This window comes from Anolis carolinensis, chromosome 5 (genome assembly GCF_035594765.1).
Source record: "Anolis carolinensis isolate JA03-04 chromosome 5, rAnoCar3.1.pri, whole genome shotgun sequence".
Classification (NCBI taxonomy): Eukaryota; Metazoa; Chordata; class Lepidosauria; order Squamata; family Dactyloidae; genus Anolis; species Anolis carolinensis.
This window is the reverse complement of record NC_085845.1, coordinates 92789692-92804713: the sequence shown is the minus strand read 5'-3', so window position 1 is coordinate 92804713 and position 15022 is coordinate 92789692. Positions and strand designations below refer to the sequence as shown.

Genomic DNA, 15022 nt, shown 5'->3' with positions numbered 1-15022 from the left:
GTGCAGATCTCTCCATACAGCGCCAAAATACATGTTTTAAATCTGGGACAAAAAAATCTCAGGACCTGACAGCAGGTTCACACAAAGACCTGTCAGTCCCAAAATGGTCTCCTGCCATCCTCACATTTTCCTCAACTATATGTCATACACACACACACACACACATACACGTGTGTGTGTGTGTGTAATCTCCACTTGGTCATATCCCCCAATATCCTTTTTTCAGTCTCTCTTCTGTGTTCCTTTTTTTAGACACTGAAAAACTAGGCCAGGAGAAGAGTAACTTAATCATGTCCATGTACATCCTCGGGAATATTTCAGAAATGTCTCCTGCTAAAATGGTGAATCCAAAGGCAGTGACAGATACATTTGTTGAGATTTTATTTGGTGAACGTTTGTAGATACAAAATTACAACTGAAAACTAGATTTGGGGCAGGGTAGCTCCAGGTTCCCAAATAACCACAGGATAATGCAGAACTATAAAGCACAGTGACAGCAAAGCTTTAGTAACCAGAGGAAAAAGAGAACATGGCTCCTTGACCTTTAATAGTTGTATAAAATAGGGAATTTCAGCAGGTGCTTCCTCCACACAGGTACTCATAAAAGCAGCTCAATTATTTCTTGTGTGTGGTCAATAGATGAAATCTTTGTGAATCCAGATATCAATTTGCCCAACTATTTGCTTCCTCCTTGGCTTCTGGCAACAAGATTGTATCTTACTATTGTCTGGAAAATAAACCAGCAACTATGGACACCCATGCATCTTTGATCATGCAGAGCTGCTTTATACTAAGTCAAATCTTTGACTTATCTATCTACTATCATTCTACACCTTTGCTCACAGTGTTTCTCCAGGGAGAGCTCTTTCTTGGACCTTTCACATTTTAACTGGCAGTGCCATGGAATGAAATGTAGCTTTTACAAAATATGTCCTTCCTCTAAACTATGCTGTCTCTTTTCAAACAGAATTTGAAATTAAAATGACAGTACACCTATGACTAGAGAATGCAGTAAATACTATGTGACCTGAATTTATCAATGTCTGCATTAAAGCAGGTGCAACCAATACATGGCTTAACCAAATGCCAATTAATTTTTTTAAAGTACATTTAAGTCTTCAGTAACCATAACAATCATTGGAAATCAATGAAAAAATTTCCCCTTACATTATGTTTATGTTCCTGTCATCTATTTTCACAAGTGTTTATAACAATAACCTGATTATTTTGGCTGTCTTCCCACTTGCCGATGGTTTGAGGAAATAGGTCTCTTAACATTTGAAGGCAATTTTATTTAATGGCAAACAAAAATGATAACACTTATAGCAAGGGTCCACAAACTAAGGCCCGGGGGGCGGATGCGGCCCTCCAAGGTCATTTACCTGGCCCCCGCCCTCATTTATAATATAATATTTTATATCAGTTTTAATAATATAATATACTAGCTGTGCCCGGCCACGCGTTGCTGTGGCGAAGAATGGTGGTATGGGAAATAAAGTATTGAGGAATTGGTGGTAGTTAAGGTAAAGGGTAAACGTTTTCCCCTGACGTTAAGTCCAGTCATGTCTGATTCTGGGGGTTGGTGCTCATCTCCATTTCTAAGCCGAAGAGCCGGCGTTGTTCATAGACTCCTCCAAGGTCATGTGGGATGACTGCATGGAGCGGCGTTACCTTCCCGCCGGAGCAGTACCTATTGATGCACTCACATTTACATGTTTTTGAACTTCTGGGTTGGCAGAAGCTGGGGCTAACAGTGGGGGCTCTCTCCGCTCCCCCAATTCAAACCTGCGGCCTTTCGGTCCAGAAGTTCAGCAGCTCAGCGCTTTAACATGCTGTGCCATCAGGGGATATTATTTCCTAAAGGTTGTGAATATACAATATTTCTGATTGGGTTTTTTTTGTCTGTTGGAGGCAAGTATGAATGCTGCAATTAGGAAAAATGATTAGGATGTAATGGCCTTGCAGATTTAAAGCCTAGCTGTTTCCTCCCTGAGTGATTTTTTTGTTGGGAGGTGTTAGCTGGCCCTGATTCTTTCCTGTCTGGAATTGCCTTGTTTTCAGAATGGTGTTGTTTGCGATATTTTATGTGCTTCTACTGTCTGTGGCCCTGAGAAAACAGAGGATTGGCCAGACTTTGAGGATGGGAATACTTTGTTGGGAGGTGTTAGCTGGCCCTGATTCTTTCCTGTCTGGAATTGCCTTGTTTTCAGAGTGTTGTTCTTTATTTAGTGTTCTGATTTTAGAGTTTGTATTGTTCTGTTTTATTATACCACATTAATTTTTATATATTCTGATTTTAGTGTTTTTGAATACTTGGAGCCAGATTGTATTCATTTTCACGGTTGACCACAAGACAATAATAATAATAATAATAATAATAATAATAATAATAATAATAATAGTAATGATAGTAATGATAGTAATGATAGTAATAATAATGACTTTGGTAATACATAGTGCTTCACTGCCTTCTCAGCTTCCTTTCTGGAAGAATCCTTTCTTGTGAGGTGTTAGCTGGCCCTGATTGTTTCCTTTGTGGAATTTCCAATTTCCTTGCTTTATTTACTTTCTTTATTTTTTTATTACTGTCCTGGTTTTAGAGATTATATTGTTCTGCATTATTCTATCCTAGAAATTATTTCATATCAAAGTAGAATCTCACTTATCCAACATTCGCTTATACAATGTTCTGGATTATCCAACGCAGTCTGCCTTTTCATAATCAATGTTTTTGTAGTCAGTGTTTTAAATTCATTGTGATATTTTACTGGTAAATTTGAAAATACAGTACAGTAAAGTCTTACTTATCCAACATAAGTGGGCTGGCAAAATGTTGAATAAGCGAATATGTTGGATAATAAGGAGGCGTTAAGGAAAAGCCTATTAAATATCAAATTAGGTTATGATTTTACAAATGAAACACCAAAACATCATGTTAGACAATAAATTTGGCAGAAAAAGTAGTTCAATACGCAGTAATGCTATGTAGTAATTACTGTATTTATTAATTTAGCACCAAAATATCACGATATATTGAAAACATTGACTACAAAAATGCGTTGGATAATCCAGAACATTGGATAAGCGAGTGTTGGATAAGTGAGACTCTACTGTAATTACTACATAGCATTACTGCGCGTGGAACTACCTTTTCTGTCAAATTTGTTGTATAATATGATGTTTTGGTGCTTAATTTGTATAATGATTACCTAATTTGATGTTTAATCAGCTTTTCCTGAATCTCTTCTTATTATCCAATATATTTACTTATCCTGCTGGCCTGTTTATGTTGGATAAGTGAGAGTCTACTGTATATTGATAATCTTATATTATCTGCTTAGAACTGGATTATATGAGGCTCCTTCTTCACAGCTGTATAAAATACACACTGAAGTGGATTATATGGAAGTGTGGAGTCAAGATAATCCAGTGCAAAGCAGATAATATAAGATTATAAATGGGTTCTATAGCTGTGTGGAAGGGCCTTGAGTCTACACTGCCATATAATCCAGTGCAAATTAGATAATCTGTGGAAGAAGTCTAAGTGAGGCCTAAATCGGCCTGTCCCCTAACTGAAACCTGGCTGTCCCTTGGTTGCTAGGCAACGAAGTGGGCAGAGATTAGCCCTCTAAACTGGCAGCAATTGGATAAAAACAATTATTGCTCTCCCTCTAATTAGGACTTTATTTTTCTTTTCTTTTTGTTGTATCAACCCTGAGGCATGTGTGAGGGGTTGTGTTGTCAAATTTCGAGGTTGGGGGGCCTGTAGTTTTGTTGCTTTGTCCGCTGCCCTGATGCCATCACTCTTTTATATATATAGATTGTATATACATATGATATTGATAATATTATCATTTTATACAATATAATACTAATAATAATACCATATAATAATATTAATTATATGTTATATATTACATATAATATTACAGTATAGTGGTATAGTTCAATATAGTAATATATAATGCTAATATTGTGCTATGCTAATAATATAATGTATTGTATGTACATACAGCTGCTCTGAGTTCCCTTTGGGGTGAGAAGGGTGGGATATAAATGTAGTAAATAAATGTAGTAAATGAATAAATAAATAATTTTGGACTTAGGTTCACTCAAAGTCTGAAATTACTTGAAGACACACAACAACAACAACAATCCTAATTAACCTGACTATCTCATTGGCCAGAAGCAGGCCCATACTTCCTATTGAAATCCTGATAGTTTTGGGTTGGTTAAAATTATTTTCATTTTAAAATATTGTATTGGTCTTTCATTGTTATTGTTGTTGTTTTGCACTACAAATAAGATATGTGCAGTGTGCATAGGAATTTGTTCGGGTTTTTTTTCAAATGAATTCGGCCCCTCAACAGTCTGAAGGATTGTGGACCGGCCCTCTGCTTTAAAAGTTTGAAGACCCCTGACTTATAGGATAAGAATAATACTGATGTATAAACCTCACCCTAGCTCTCTGGGCAGTATTAACATTCAGAGTACTAGCCTTAAAATCTGTGGATGGGCACAGAAAGGCTTTAATATTTCCATCAAACTGTTTCATTTCAGAAAGATGCTAAGTTCAGCAGACATGTCAGCCAGACCTCAAAACCTTGAGCTACACTGAATGCCAGGCAAAAAACAAATAACATCTTATGACTTCTGTGCGGATAACCAGTTATTAAGGAACACATAGAACTGCTTGAAGGAGGGCAAAGGGATCAACTTCAAAACAAGACTGTTCAAAATTCTTAAAGGAGAAAACACAATAGGCGACATGGTTGGCATGCCAATTTGTTTTTGTTTGTTTCATTGTCTATCGTTTTGATAGAAAGGATAAAACAGAGAGTGATCTTTGCAGGAGATGTGGGTGATATCCTAAAGCAGTAGTTCTCGACCTGTGTGTCCCCAGATGTTTTGGCCTTCAACTCCAGAAATTCTAACAGCTAGTAAACTGGCTGGGATTTCTGGGAGTTGTAGGCCAAAACAACTGGTGATTCACAGGTTGAGAACCACTGTCCTAAAGCCTCTTCATTTTCTAAAGCAGAACTGAATGGGAACAACTGACAATCTAATCGAAAGCAAGGAAATGTGTGGCTTATTGGATCTCATGCAGCTTCCATCAGGCTTAGTCAAAATAGTTTATTGAGGGATGGAGGAATGATGGGAGCTTGGGTTCCACAGACCTTAATACCCCCATCCTTTTCCACATAGGGCTGGATTTAAACCTTTTGAGGTCTTAAACACTTGAAAGCACATCTAATCTAAAATATAAACTGTAAACTGTATAATAAAATTGCTTTTTTCACATTGAAACAAAACTTACAATGTGATAAAAATGTTTATATTTGTATATTTCCACGTTATTAATATTTGAACATTTTCCTCCTACTTTTTCTGCAAAACTCTTACAATGTGCGAGTTCCTTTTAGTGGAACTTGATTCAGCATCACCATTTAGTTTTGTTCCATATGGTCCATGGGAAATCCAGCAATGAAAGGTTACTGTGCTGCACCCCTTCCCTTGACATCCTAAACATGTGCTTATTTTGCTTAATGGTTGATCTTAGCCCTGGCTCAGAGTGAGCAGTGAACGAACCTCACAAAAGGCTCAGTGGACTTTATAACTGAGCATGAGTTGACTCCAGAAACCTATCACACCACACAGTCATAGCACTTTGAATCTATTATGTCAATGAGTTTTGGTGGGTAATATTTTTGTTTTATGGTTATATGTTACAATACAGTATGACCCCATCACACACACACACACAGATTTGGTATCCATAGTTTCACTTACCCAAATTACAAAAAAAAAATCCCCTTGAAGTGTTTGTGGTCCTCTCTAGGTCCTCCAGTGTGACTCTATAGTATGCTTTCACCCTATAGCCAAAATATAGGCTTCATTATTATCCATGGTTTCAGGTATCCACATAGGGTCACTTTCCCCATTGAAATAAGGATTCTACTATACTGGGTAAGGAGTTATTAGGAGGGCAGAGAAAATAAAATATTGGAGTGAATTCTGATTGGTGGAATGTTTAAGGAGATTTGCACAATTCGTGAATGACAGTAGGGTATTCAGTTAGATCCGGGTTTTCTCCCAGAATGAGACAATGAGAAATGGAGCAGATATTGAGACATAGAATCCTAGAATTGGAAGAGACACCAAGATCTGTCCACTCCAACCTCTTGCTACACCAGAAGAAACAATCAAAGCATTCCTGACAGATGGTCATTCAGCCTTGTTAAAAAAATTCCAGAGGAGACTCCACCACACTCCTAGGAAGCATATTCCACTGCTAAACAGCTCTTACCAACAGAAGTTCTTCCTAATACCCAAATGCAACCTCTTCTCCTGTAATTTGAATCCATTGCTCTGTGCATCTATTCTATAGAATGAATGCAGTTGGACACCACTTTAATTGCTATGGTTCAATATTGTGGAATCATGAAAGTTGTAAGCTGAGACATCATCATTCTTTGGCAGAGAAGAATAAAGGCTATGTAAAACTACAACTCCCGTGATTCCATAGCATTGAACCATGGCAGTTAAAATAATGTCAAACTGCATTACCTTTACAGTGTAGATACACCTCTAATCACCAGAAAAGCAGTAAACAAGCTTGCCTTCTCCTTAATGTGACATTATTTCCAGTATTTAAACATGCCTGTCATGTCCCCTCTTCAGCCTTCTCTTCTCCAAGCTAAATACAGTAGAATCTCACTTATCCAACATTTGCTTATCCAACGTTCTGGATTATCCAACGCATTTTTGAAGTCAATGTTTTCAATACATCATGATATTTTGGTGCTAAATTCATAAATACAGTAATTACTACATGGCATTACTAAGTATTGAACTACTTTTTCTGTCAAATGTGTTGTATAACATGATGTTTTGGTGCTTAATTTGTAAAATCATAACCTAATTTGATGTTTAATAGGCTTTTCCTTAATCCCTCTTTATTATCCAACATATTCGCTTATCCAACATTCTGCCAGCCCGTTTATGTTCGATAAGTGAGACTCTACTGTATATCCAGCTACTTCAGTCACTCCTCTTAGGTCTTGGTTTCCAGACTTTTGATCATTTTGGCCATCCTTCTCTGAACACATTCCAGCTTATCAATATCCTTCTTAAACTCTGGTGCTCAGAATGTGGTCAGTTAGTCTCCCACAGTCTAGATGTAGACTGGAGTACATGTACTTTTAAAAAGTTTTCGCATAACCCCTAACTTTCCATTTCACTGTAAATTATTATGATAAGGATGACCTTAGTACATGTTGGAGAAAGGGGGGGTGGAATGGTATAATGCTCTGCATCTTACTACTCAAACTATCAGTTGCCAAGGAAAAGCTTGGAAGAATGCTCTTTAGAATCTCTGTGGGTAGTTTTAAAGTTGCATTGTAAATTATGTTCTCTTTTTATATAATTTGGGCTATTAAATGGTTTAAAAACTGAAAAATGTTATATGCATTCCCATGTAAGATGTACATGCACAAAAAATTGATATAGTAAATTGTAACTTGTTTTTGTTAATATTTATGCATTTTCTTTTTCCCTTTTTTGTCTTTTAACAGCCTCTAAAGAGGGCCATTAAATATTACAGGCCAAAATGTATTGGGCTTATAAAAGTAAAATCTACCTTTTCAACACACTGAGATTTTGTCTCATCTCTGCATCACTTTTATTGGGTGTTACTAGCCCTCACTGATCTTTGCATGAAGATATGTGCAAGGACGTTCTCATTTCTGCTCCTATATCTGCAATGAAGTGAGTCAGCTACCCTTCTAGATCACATTCTGGAATACTCATAGGATAATGAAGGTCTGAGAATTCACAGTTTAGATTATAACCCTGTCTCAAAGGGTAACCAGAGTTTTAATGGACCTTTTCTGATACACAAACAAATTGAGCAAAGGGATTTTCTTGATCTGCATGATTTACTAACACGCCAAGATTCTAAATTCTTGGATTCCGTGTTTCATGCTACTGTTAAATCCATAGAGCAGAAAGGGAAAAGGTTGGGAAAAAATGAAGTACTACCCTGTTTCCCCTAAAATAAGACATCCCCAAAAAATAAGACCTAGTAGAGGTTTTGCTGAATTGCTAAATATAAGGCCTCCCCCGAAAGTAAGACCTAGCAAGTTTTTGTTTGGAAGCATGCCCGGCGTCCACCAAACAAAACACCATAGCATGGAGGATTGGTAAATGTACATACCAGTTGTACAGTATATGGAAATAATGGTAGTAACAAGAAATTCTTGACAGAAGTCACAGTTTGTCTGGTTTGGTTATGTTGGTTTGTGATGACAGTATAGAATAAATGTTCATTTTTTGTTCAACAATAAATGTGAATTCTTCTTCATGGAAAAATAAGACATCCCCTGAAAATAAGACCTAGCGCATCTTTGAGAGTAAAAAATAATATAAGACACTGTCTTATTTTCGGGGAAACACGGTAGCACTAATTGGTGAAATGGGATAATAATATTAATCATGCATCTTAGAGGTACAAAAAAAGCTCCAATGCAACCATAAATGTTCATAGGAACAAAACAATATCCAAAATCCAGAGGTAGACAATACAATTATTAGAACCAGATAAATTCCTCTAGAACAGAGGTGTCAAACTTCTTGCCCCTCAGAGGTTTGTGCCTCTAACTCCCAGAAGCTCTAGCCAACTTGTTCAATGGCCAGGAGTTCTGAGAGCTGAAGTCCAAAACACCCGGAAGTCCACAGGTTTGACACCACTGCCCTAGAATATACAAATTTCCAAACTTTTCCAGAACTTTTTACTAGATTAGAGGGTAAAATAATTAGAATGGAGGGAATTGGCATAATCAGGCAGCAATACCATGAAAAAATATAGCCTCCAAATCTATATATATAAAAGGGTAATGAAATTTCGACCTAGGACAAAATAACAAAACTACACATCCCAGAAACACTAAACTTGGCAGCAGAACCCCTCGTCCATGCCTCTATGTTCATACAACAAAAAGAAAAGAAAAATAAAGTCCTAATTGGAGGGAGAGGAATAATTGTTTTTATCCAATTGCTGCCAGTTAGAAGGCTAAGCTCCACCCGCTTGGTCTCCTAGCAACCCACTCAGCCCAGGGGACAAGCAGAGTTAGGCCTCACTTAGGCCTCTTCCACACTGCCTATACAATACAGATTATCTGATTTGAACTGGATTATATGGCAGTGTAGACTCAAGGCCCTTCCACACAGCTATATAACCCATTTATAATCTTATATTATCTTCTTTGAACTGTATTATCTTGACTCCACACGGCCATATAATCCACTTCTGTGTGTATTTTATACAGCTGTGTAGAAGGGGCCTCATATATTCCAGTTCTAAGTAGATAATATAAGATTATAAATATACAGTACAGTCTCACTTATCCAACATAAACAGGCCAGCAGAACATTGGATAACTGAATATGTTGGATAATAATAAGGGATTCAGGAAATGCCAATTAAACATCAAATTAGGTAATCATTATACAAATTAAGCACCAAAACATCATGTTATACAACAAATTTGACAGAAAAAGTAGTTCCATGCGCACGAATGCTATAGTAATTGCTGTATTTACAAATTTACCACCAAAATATCACAATGAATTTAAAACACTGACTACAAAAACATTGATTACTAAAAGGCAGACTGTGTTGGATAATCCAGAACATTGGATAAGTGAATGTTTGATAAGTGAGATTCTACTGTAATATGAAATAATTACTGTGGTAGAATAATACAGAACAATATAATCTCTAAAACCAGGAGAGTAAATAAAGAGCAACACTCTGAAAGCAGGGAAATTGGGAATTCCACAAAGGAAACAATCAGGGTCAGCTAACACCTCCCAAGAAAGGATTCTTCCAGAAAGGAAGCTGAGAAGGGAGTGAAGCAGTGTGTATTACCAAAGTCATTATTATTACTGTCATTACTATTATTATTATTATTATTATTACTATTGTGTTGCTGTAAACCGTGAAAATGAATACAATCTGGCTCCAAGTATTCAAAAACACTAAAATCAGAATATATAAAAATTAATGTGGTATAATAATACAGAACAATACAATCTCTAAAATCAGAACACTAAATAAAGAACAACATTCTGAAAACAGGGGAATTCCACACAGGAAACAATCAGGGCCAGCTAACACCTCCCAACAAAGTATTCCCATCACCAAAGTCTGGCAAATCCTCTGTTTTCTGAGGGCCACAGACAGTAGAAGCACATAAAATATCGCAAAGAACACCACTCTGAAAACAAGGGAATTCCAGACAGGAAACAATCAGGGCCAGCTAACACCTCCCAACAAAAAATTCACTCAGGGAGGAAGCAGCCAGGCTTTAAAGCTGCAAGGCCATTGCATGCTAATCATTTTGCCTAATTGCAGCATTCATACTTGCCTCCAACAGACCAAAAAAAAAATCAGAAATATTGTATATTCACAAGCTTTAGGAAATAATATCCCCTGATGGCGCAGCATGTTAAAATGCTGAACTGCTAAACTTCTGGACTGAAAGGTCGCAGGTTTGAATTGGGGGAGCGTAGAGAGCCCCCACTGTTAGCCCCAGCTTCTGCCAACCCTAAAGTTCAAAAACATACAAATGAGAGTAGATAAATAGGTACTGCTCTGGCGGGAATGTAACGGCGCTCCATGCAGTCATGCCACATGACCTTGGAGGAGTCTACGGACAATGCCGGCTCTTCAGCTTAGAAATGGAAATGAGCACCAACTCCCAGAGTCAGACATGACTGGACTTAATGTCAGGGGAAAACCTTTACCTTAACTAACACCAATTCCTCAATACTTTATTTACCATACCACCATACTTCGCCACAGCAACGCGTGGCCGGGCACAGCTAGTGTTCTACATAGCATCATTGTCATGTTGTTACTATGTCTTGAAAGCACCACAGCAATGATATAGAACCACCCTATAATTAATACTGGTTGATCATCCCTTCTCCAGAATTCCAAAACCTGAAATCCTCCAGAATCCCAAATTATCCACATTTTTATTATGTCAGAAGTGAATTGAGAATATATTGCAAGTTGCTTAGGGTGTGAGAGAATTGGCTATCTACAAAGACGTTACCCAGGGGATAACATGGCTGGCTGAGACAGTGGCACATTTACTTTCTAATGGCTCCTTGTAGACAAAAAAGGTTTTATGTCCCAAATAGTTAATGACATTGTATAAAATTACTTTCAGGCTATGTATAAAAGGTGTACATTAAACATAAAGAGTCTTGGGTTCAGACTTGGCTCCCATCTCAAGATTAAGAAAGTTTGTGCAGAATAAAGGTCAAAATTAAATCCAAACAAATTCTGATCCAAAGCATTTCGGATAAATGATGCTTCACCTGCACATTGCTTTTTCTCCAAAGTTACATTCATAAAAGGAGGGGGGAATTTAGACTTGAGGGGTGCCTCACTTTGAAACTGAAGCATACATTTCGGAGTAACCTGGGTAATAAAATTACTACTACTACTACTACTACTACTACACTGGCCAACACACATTTTGGTGCCTCAAATGTTAGCCCTGTTTCAGGGTATATTTGACCTGCTTATTCCAAAAATAGCACCAATTTTTCCCTATCAGTTTTAGTTTTTGGGCTACAGAACATATGGCATCTACCAGTCACCATCTGCTTGTCTATAAAAAACCATAACATCCACATCTAAGAAACTAGGGCTGATGCAGTCTATCCAATGTAATTTTCTGAATCAGTGCCCCAAATAAGCTCAGGAACTGACCTAAAAACTAAGACACAAGAATTCTTTTTGGTCAGGCTGTGTTATTGTTATTAACTGAGGCGATCTATATGCATTCCTATGTACACATAACTGTTACAGTCAATTATAACATGTTTCTAATAATGGTTATTAGTTATGCATTGTCATTTTTTTTCTTTTATTCTTTGAACAGCCCCTAAAGAAAGCCATTAAATATTACAGGATTTAAATAAAAGTCAAAATATGTATCTATATATCTATGTTTGTATGTATTATCCAAGACAGCCCTCCACTTGCAGAGAGCACTGTGACTCCCACTGACCATGGATCGGAAACAAATTTGGCAAAGAGACACCTTCACTCCCATCCCCCATAACCAACTTTAAGGACTGATTGGGTTTCAATATTCAGTGACAGAGGACGATGGGAGAACTATAACTATATAGTTCACAAATATGCAAAGATAACTATATATATAGACAGTCCCCAAATTACAAACTAGATAGTTTCTATAGGTTTGTTCTTAAGCTGGATCTTTATTTAAATCAGAACAGGTACATTTTTAAAGTGTAACTCCAACTAAAAACATATATTTTGTAGGTTTGGATCACATAGGGAAGGGTTAGCACCCCCTGTGGAGTTTGCTCTGCTGTCTGTGTCCCTATTCGGTTTTCATCTCACTTTCTGTCCCTGTGATAATTGGATTTTGAAAATTTGACTTTTCCCCTGATATCTCTTTCAGGAGTGAATTTCCCTTCCAATGGGTTGATTCCTCTCACTCTCCATTGTCTCAGCCCTGTTCTTAATGACTAGTCATTTGTAAGTATTTGTAACTCAGGGACTGCCTGTATATAGTTCAACCATATGCAAAGAAAACTGTAACTCTATAGTTCACCCATAAGATTAAAACTTTTTTATTCAGACAGACTTTTAAGAAGAAGGTTTTTAAGGTCAAGTCAGGGGCTGCTGTGGTTTTGAGTTTTTAATATGTTTTTATGGATTTTAATTGAATGTTGTAATATCAATGATATTTATTTCTGTTTTCATGCTTGTATATTTGTAAATATTAAATTGTATCAAAATGCTTTTAATGTAAGCTGCTTTGAGTCTCCTTGTGGAGAGAAAAAGGAGGGTATAAATAAACATAACAACAACAACATGCAAAGAGCATCATGAACCCCACAGATAATGGCTCTGGACTAAATTGGCACATATAGCCATCATAGAATCATAGAGTTGGAAGAGACCACATGGGCCATCTAGTCCAACCCCTGCCATGCAGGAAAAGCACAATCAAAGCACCCCGACAGATGGCCATTCAGCCTTTATTTAAAAAGCTCTTACAGTCAGGAAGTTCTTCCTAATATTCAGGTGGAATCTCCTTTCCTGTAATTTAAATCCATTGCTCCAAGTCATACCCAACTTTAAATACTGCTTGGGCTTGGGGAGGGATGCAATGACAGTAGACGATAGGTGTTGTAGTTCATCCACCATCAAAGATTACTCTGTATCCAACTGACAGATGATGACAGGAGTTGTAGTTTACCCACATCCTAATGAGACCACTCATAGAATCCAAAAGTAAACCAGGGCATAACAGTATTACAGAATCATAGAATCTGAAAAGACCACATGGGCCATCTAGTCCAACCCTCTGCCATGCAGGGGAAACATAATCAAAGTGCCTCTGACAGCATCCCTAATCCAGCCAATTTATCACATTGAGAAATTTTCCAATCGCAGGACACTTCAGCCTCTTTTCAAGCAGGGAGAGGCACAGAGCTCATCACATGTTCCAGGGTTGAAAAGAGACAGAAATGTTCTGAAAGCAGGGAACTCTGAACACAGGCCAGTAATTGGGTTCAGAGCTCCTACCTCTTTTCACACTTTACTCCCATGTTTACAATTGAAAAACAGGTGTGATGGGAACCATCAAAGTTTCCTGTTCTGTTTCACTGCCCAACCAGCAGCAGTCTCTTGTATCCTATGAGATTTGATGCAGAACCATAGGATCCCATGGAAAGCAATGGTTTTAACCTGGATCACTGCGGCTTGTATCCTATGGGCTGGTGTCAGTCTCCTTGAATGTAAGGGGCTTTGTGCAGGGCTTTTTGGATATTGTTGTTTCTCCTAATTAAAAACAAAAAAAGGAATGTTGACCTTGTGATGAATGTAAAAGATGACTAGTGTATGAGTGTGATGGGGAGGCAGAACCAGAAAGGGGACTGCTGATGACATAAGAGGGATGCTTCTCTACTCTAAAGGGCACGGTCACTCATGCCTTCCCCTCTCAATGTGATGAGGTGGGTGGTACCTAAGCTAGTGCGGGGGGGGGGGGGGGGGAGGAAAGCCAACTTGTCCCGACACTCTGAGATCTTGACTCTTCCCCGCCTGGCTTCCATTGGGTGTTGTTCCCAATGCCACTCCGCGCGCGCGCCCCTTGCCCGCCCGCCCCTCTCTCTCTCTCTCTCTCACCTCCTGGCACTGAGGCAAAGGCGGGTTGGCGGGAGATGCCACTGCGCCCACGCTCCGGGTCGCCTGGCAGCAGAGGAGAGCCGCCCAGAGGAGAAGAAAGAGGCGCTTCCCTCGAGGCTCCGCCGCCTCCATCCGGACCGGGCTGCTTCTCCTCCTCTTCTGCGTCGCCACCTCCAGCCTCCCTGGACCTCTTTGGCTCTCAGGACGCGCTCCCCGCCCGCCTCATTCTCCTCAGGTCTCTCTCGACCTCTTCCCCGCTTATTTGGATGTCTTCGGCCGCCCAGAAGCCGCCTTCCTTCCTTCCCACTCCGTGCTGAGCTGGCAGAAAGCCTTCACCTGTTCGCCGGCTCCTGGGTAGCAACTGTGGGGAGAACTGACAAAGCCAATGAGTGACACAGCGGAGGGGAGCGAGGGAGGGGCCTGAGGGAAGCGGCGCGCGGGGGAGGGGGGGATTGAAATGATGAGGGCGCGGAGGGCGCATGCGCGGAGAAGGGCCCGCTCTCCTCGCAAGCATCCTCAACCACGCGCGCGTGCCTGTGTGTCATCACCCCCCGCGATGACATCAGGCGCGCGAGCATCATTCTCTCCGAGTCCGCCTTTTTTTTCGCCTGGCGCACCAATGTTGCCACAGGCGCCTCAGAATGAAAGGCAACCCTAAGCTCCACAGCTGGGCAAAGCTGCTATTTCGGGAGTGGGCGGGGGAAGAGAAAATGACACAAGATCCACGCAAGCTTAGGGCCCTTCCACACAGTCATGTAACCCAGAATATCAAAGCAATGTCTG

General features: G+C 39.2%; 1 protein-coding gene across 2 annotated transcripts in view; it reads right to left on the bottom strand.

Annotated features, from left to right (window-relative positions):
* Positions 1–14710, bottom strand: part of elapor2 (endosome-lysosome associated apoptosis and autophagy regulator family member 2) — a 126739-nt gene extending 112029 nt beyond the window's left edge. Inside the window, exon 1 of one of the 2 annotated variants that reach the window (XM_003221445.3) lies at positions 14240–14710. In XM_003221445.3, the coding sequence (XP_003221493.2) occupies positions 14240–14371 (132 nt within the window). In that variant the 5' untranslated portion in view covers positions 14372–14710. The remainder of the gene's footprint in view (positions 1–14239) is intronic. The other variant, XM_062981812.1, reaches the window with a different exon arrangement.
* Positions 14711–15022: the final 312 nt, after the last annotated feature.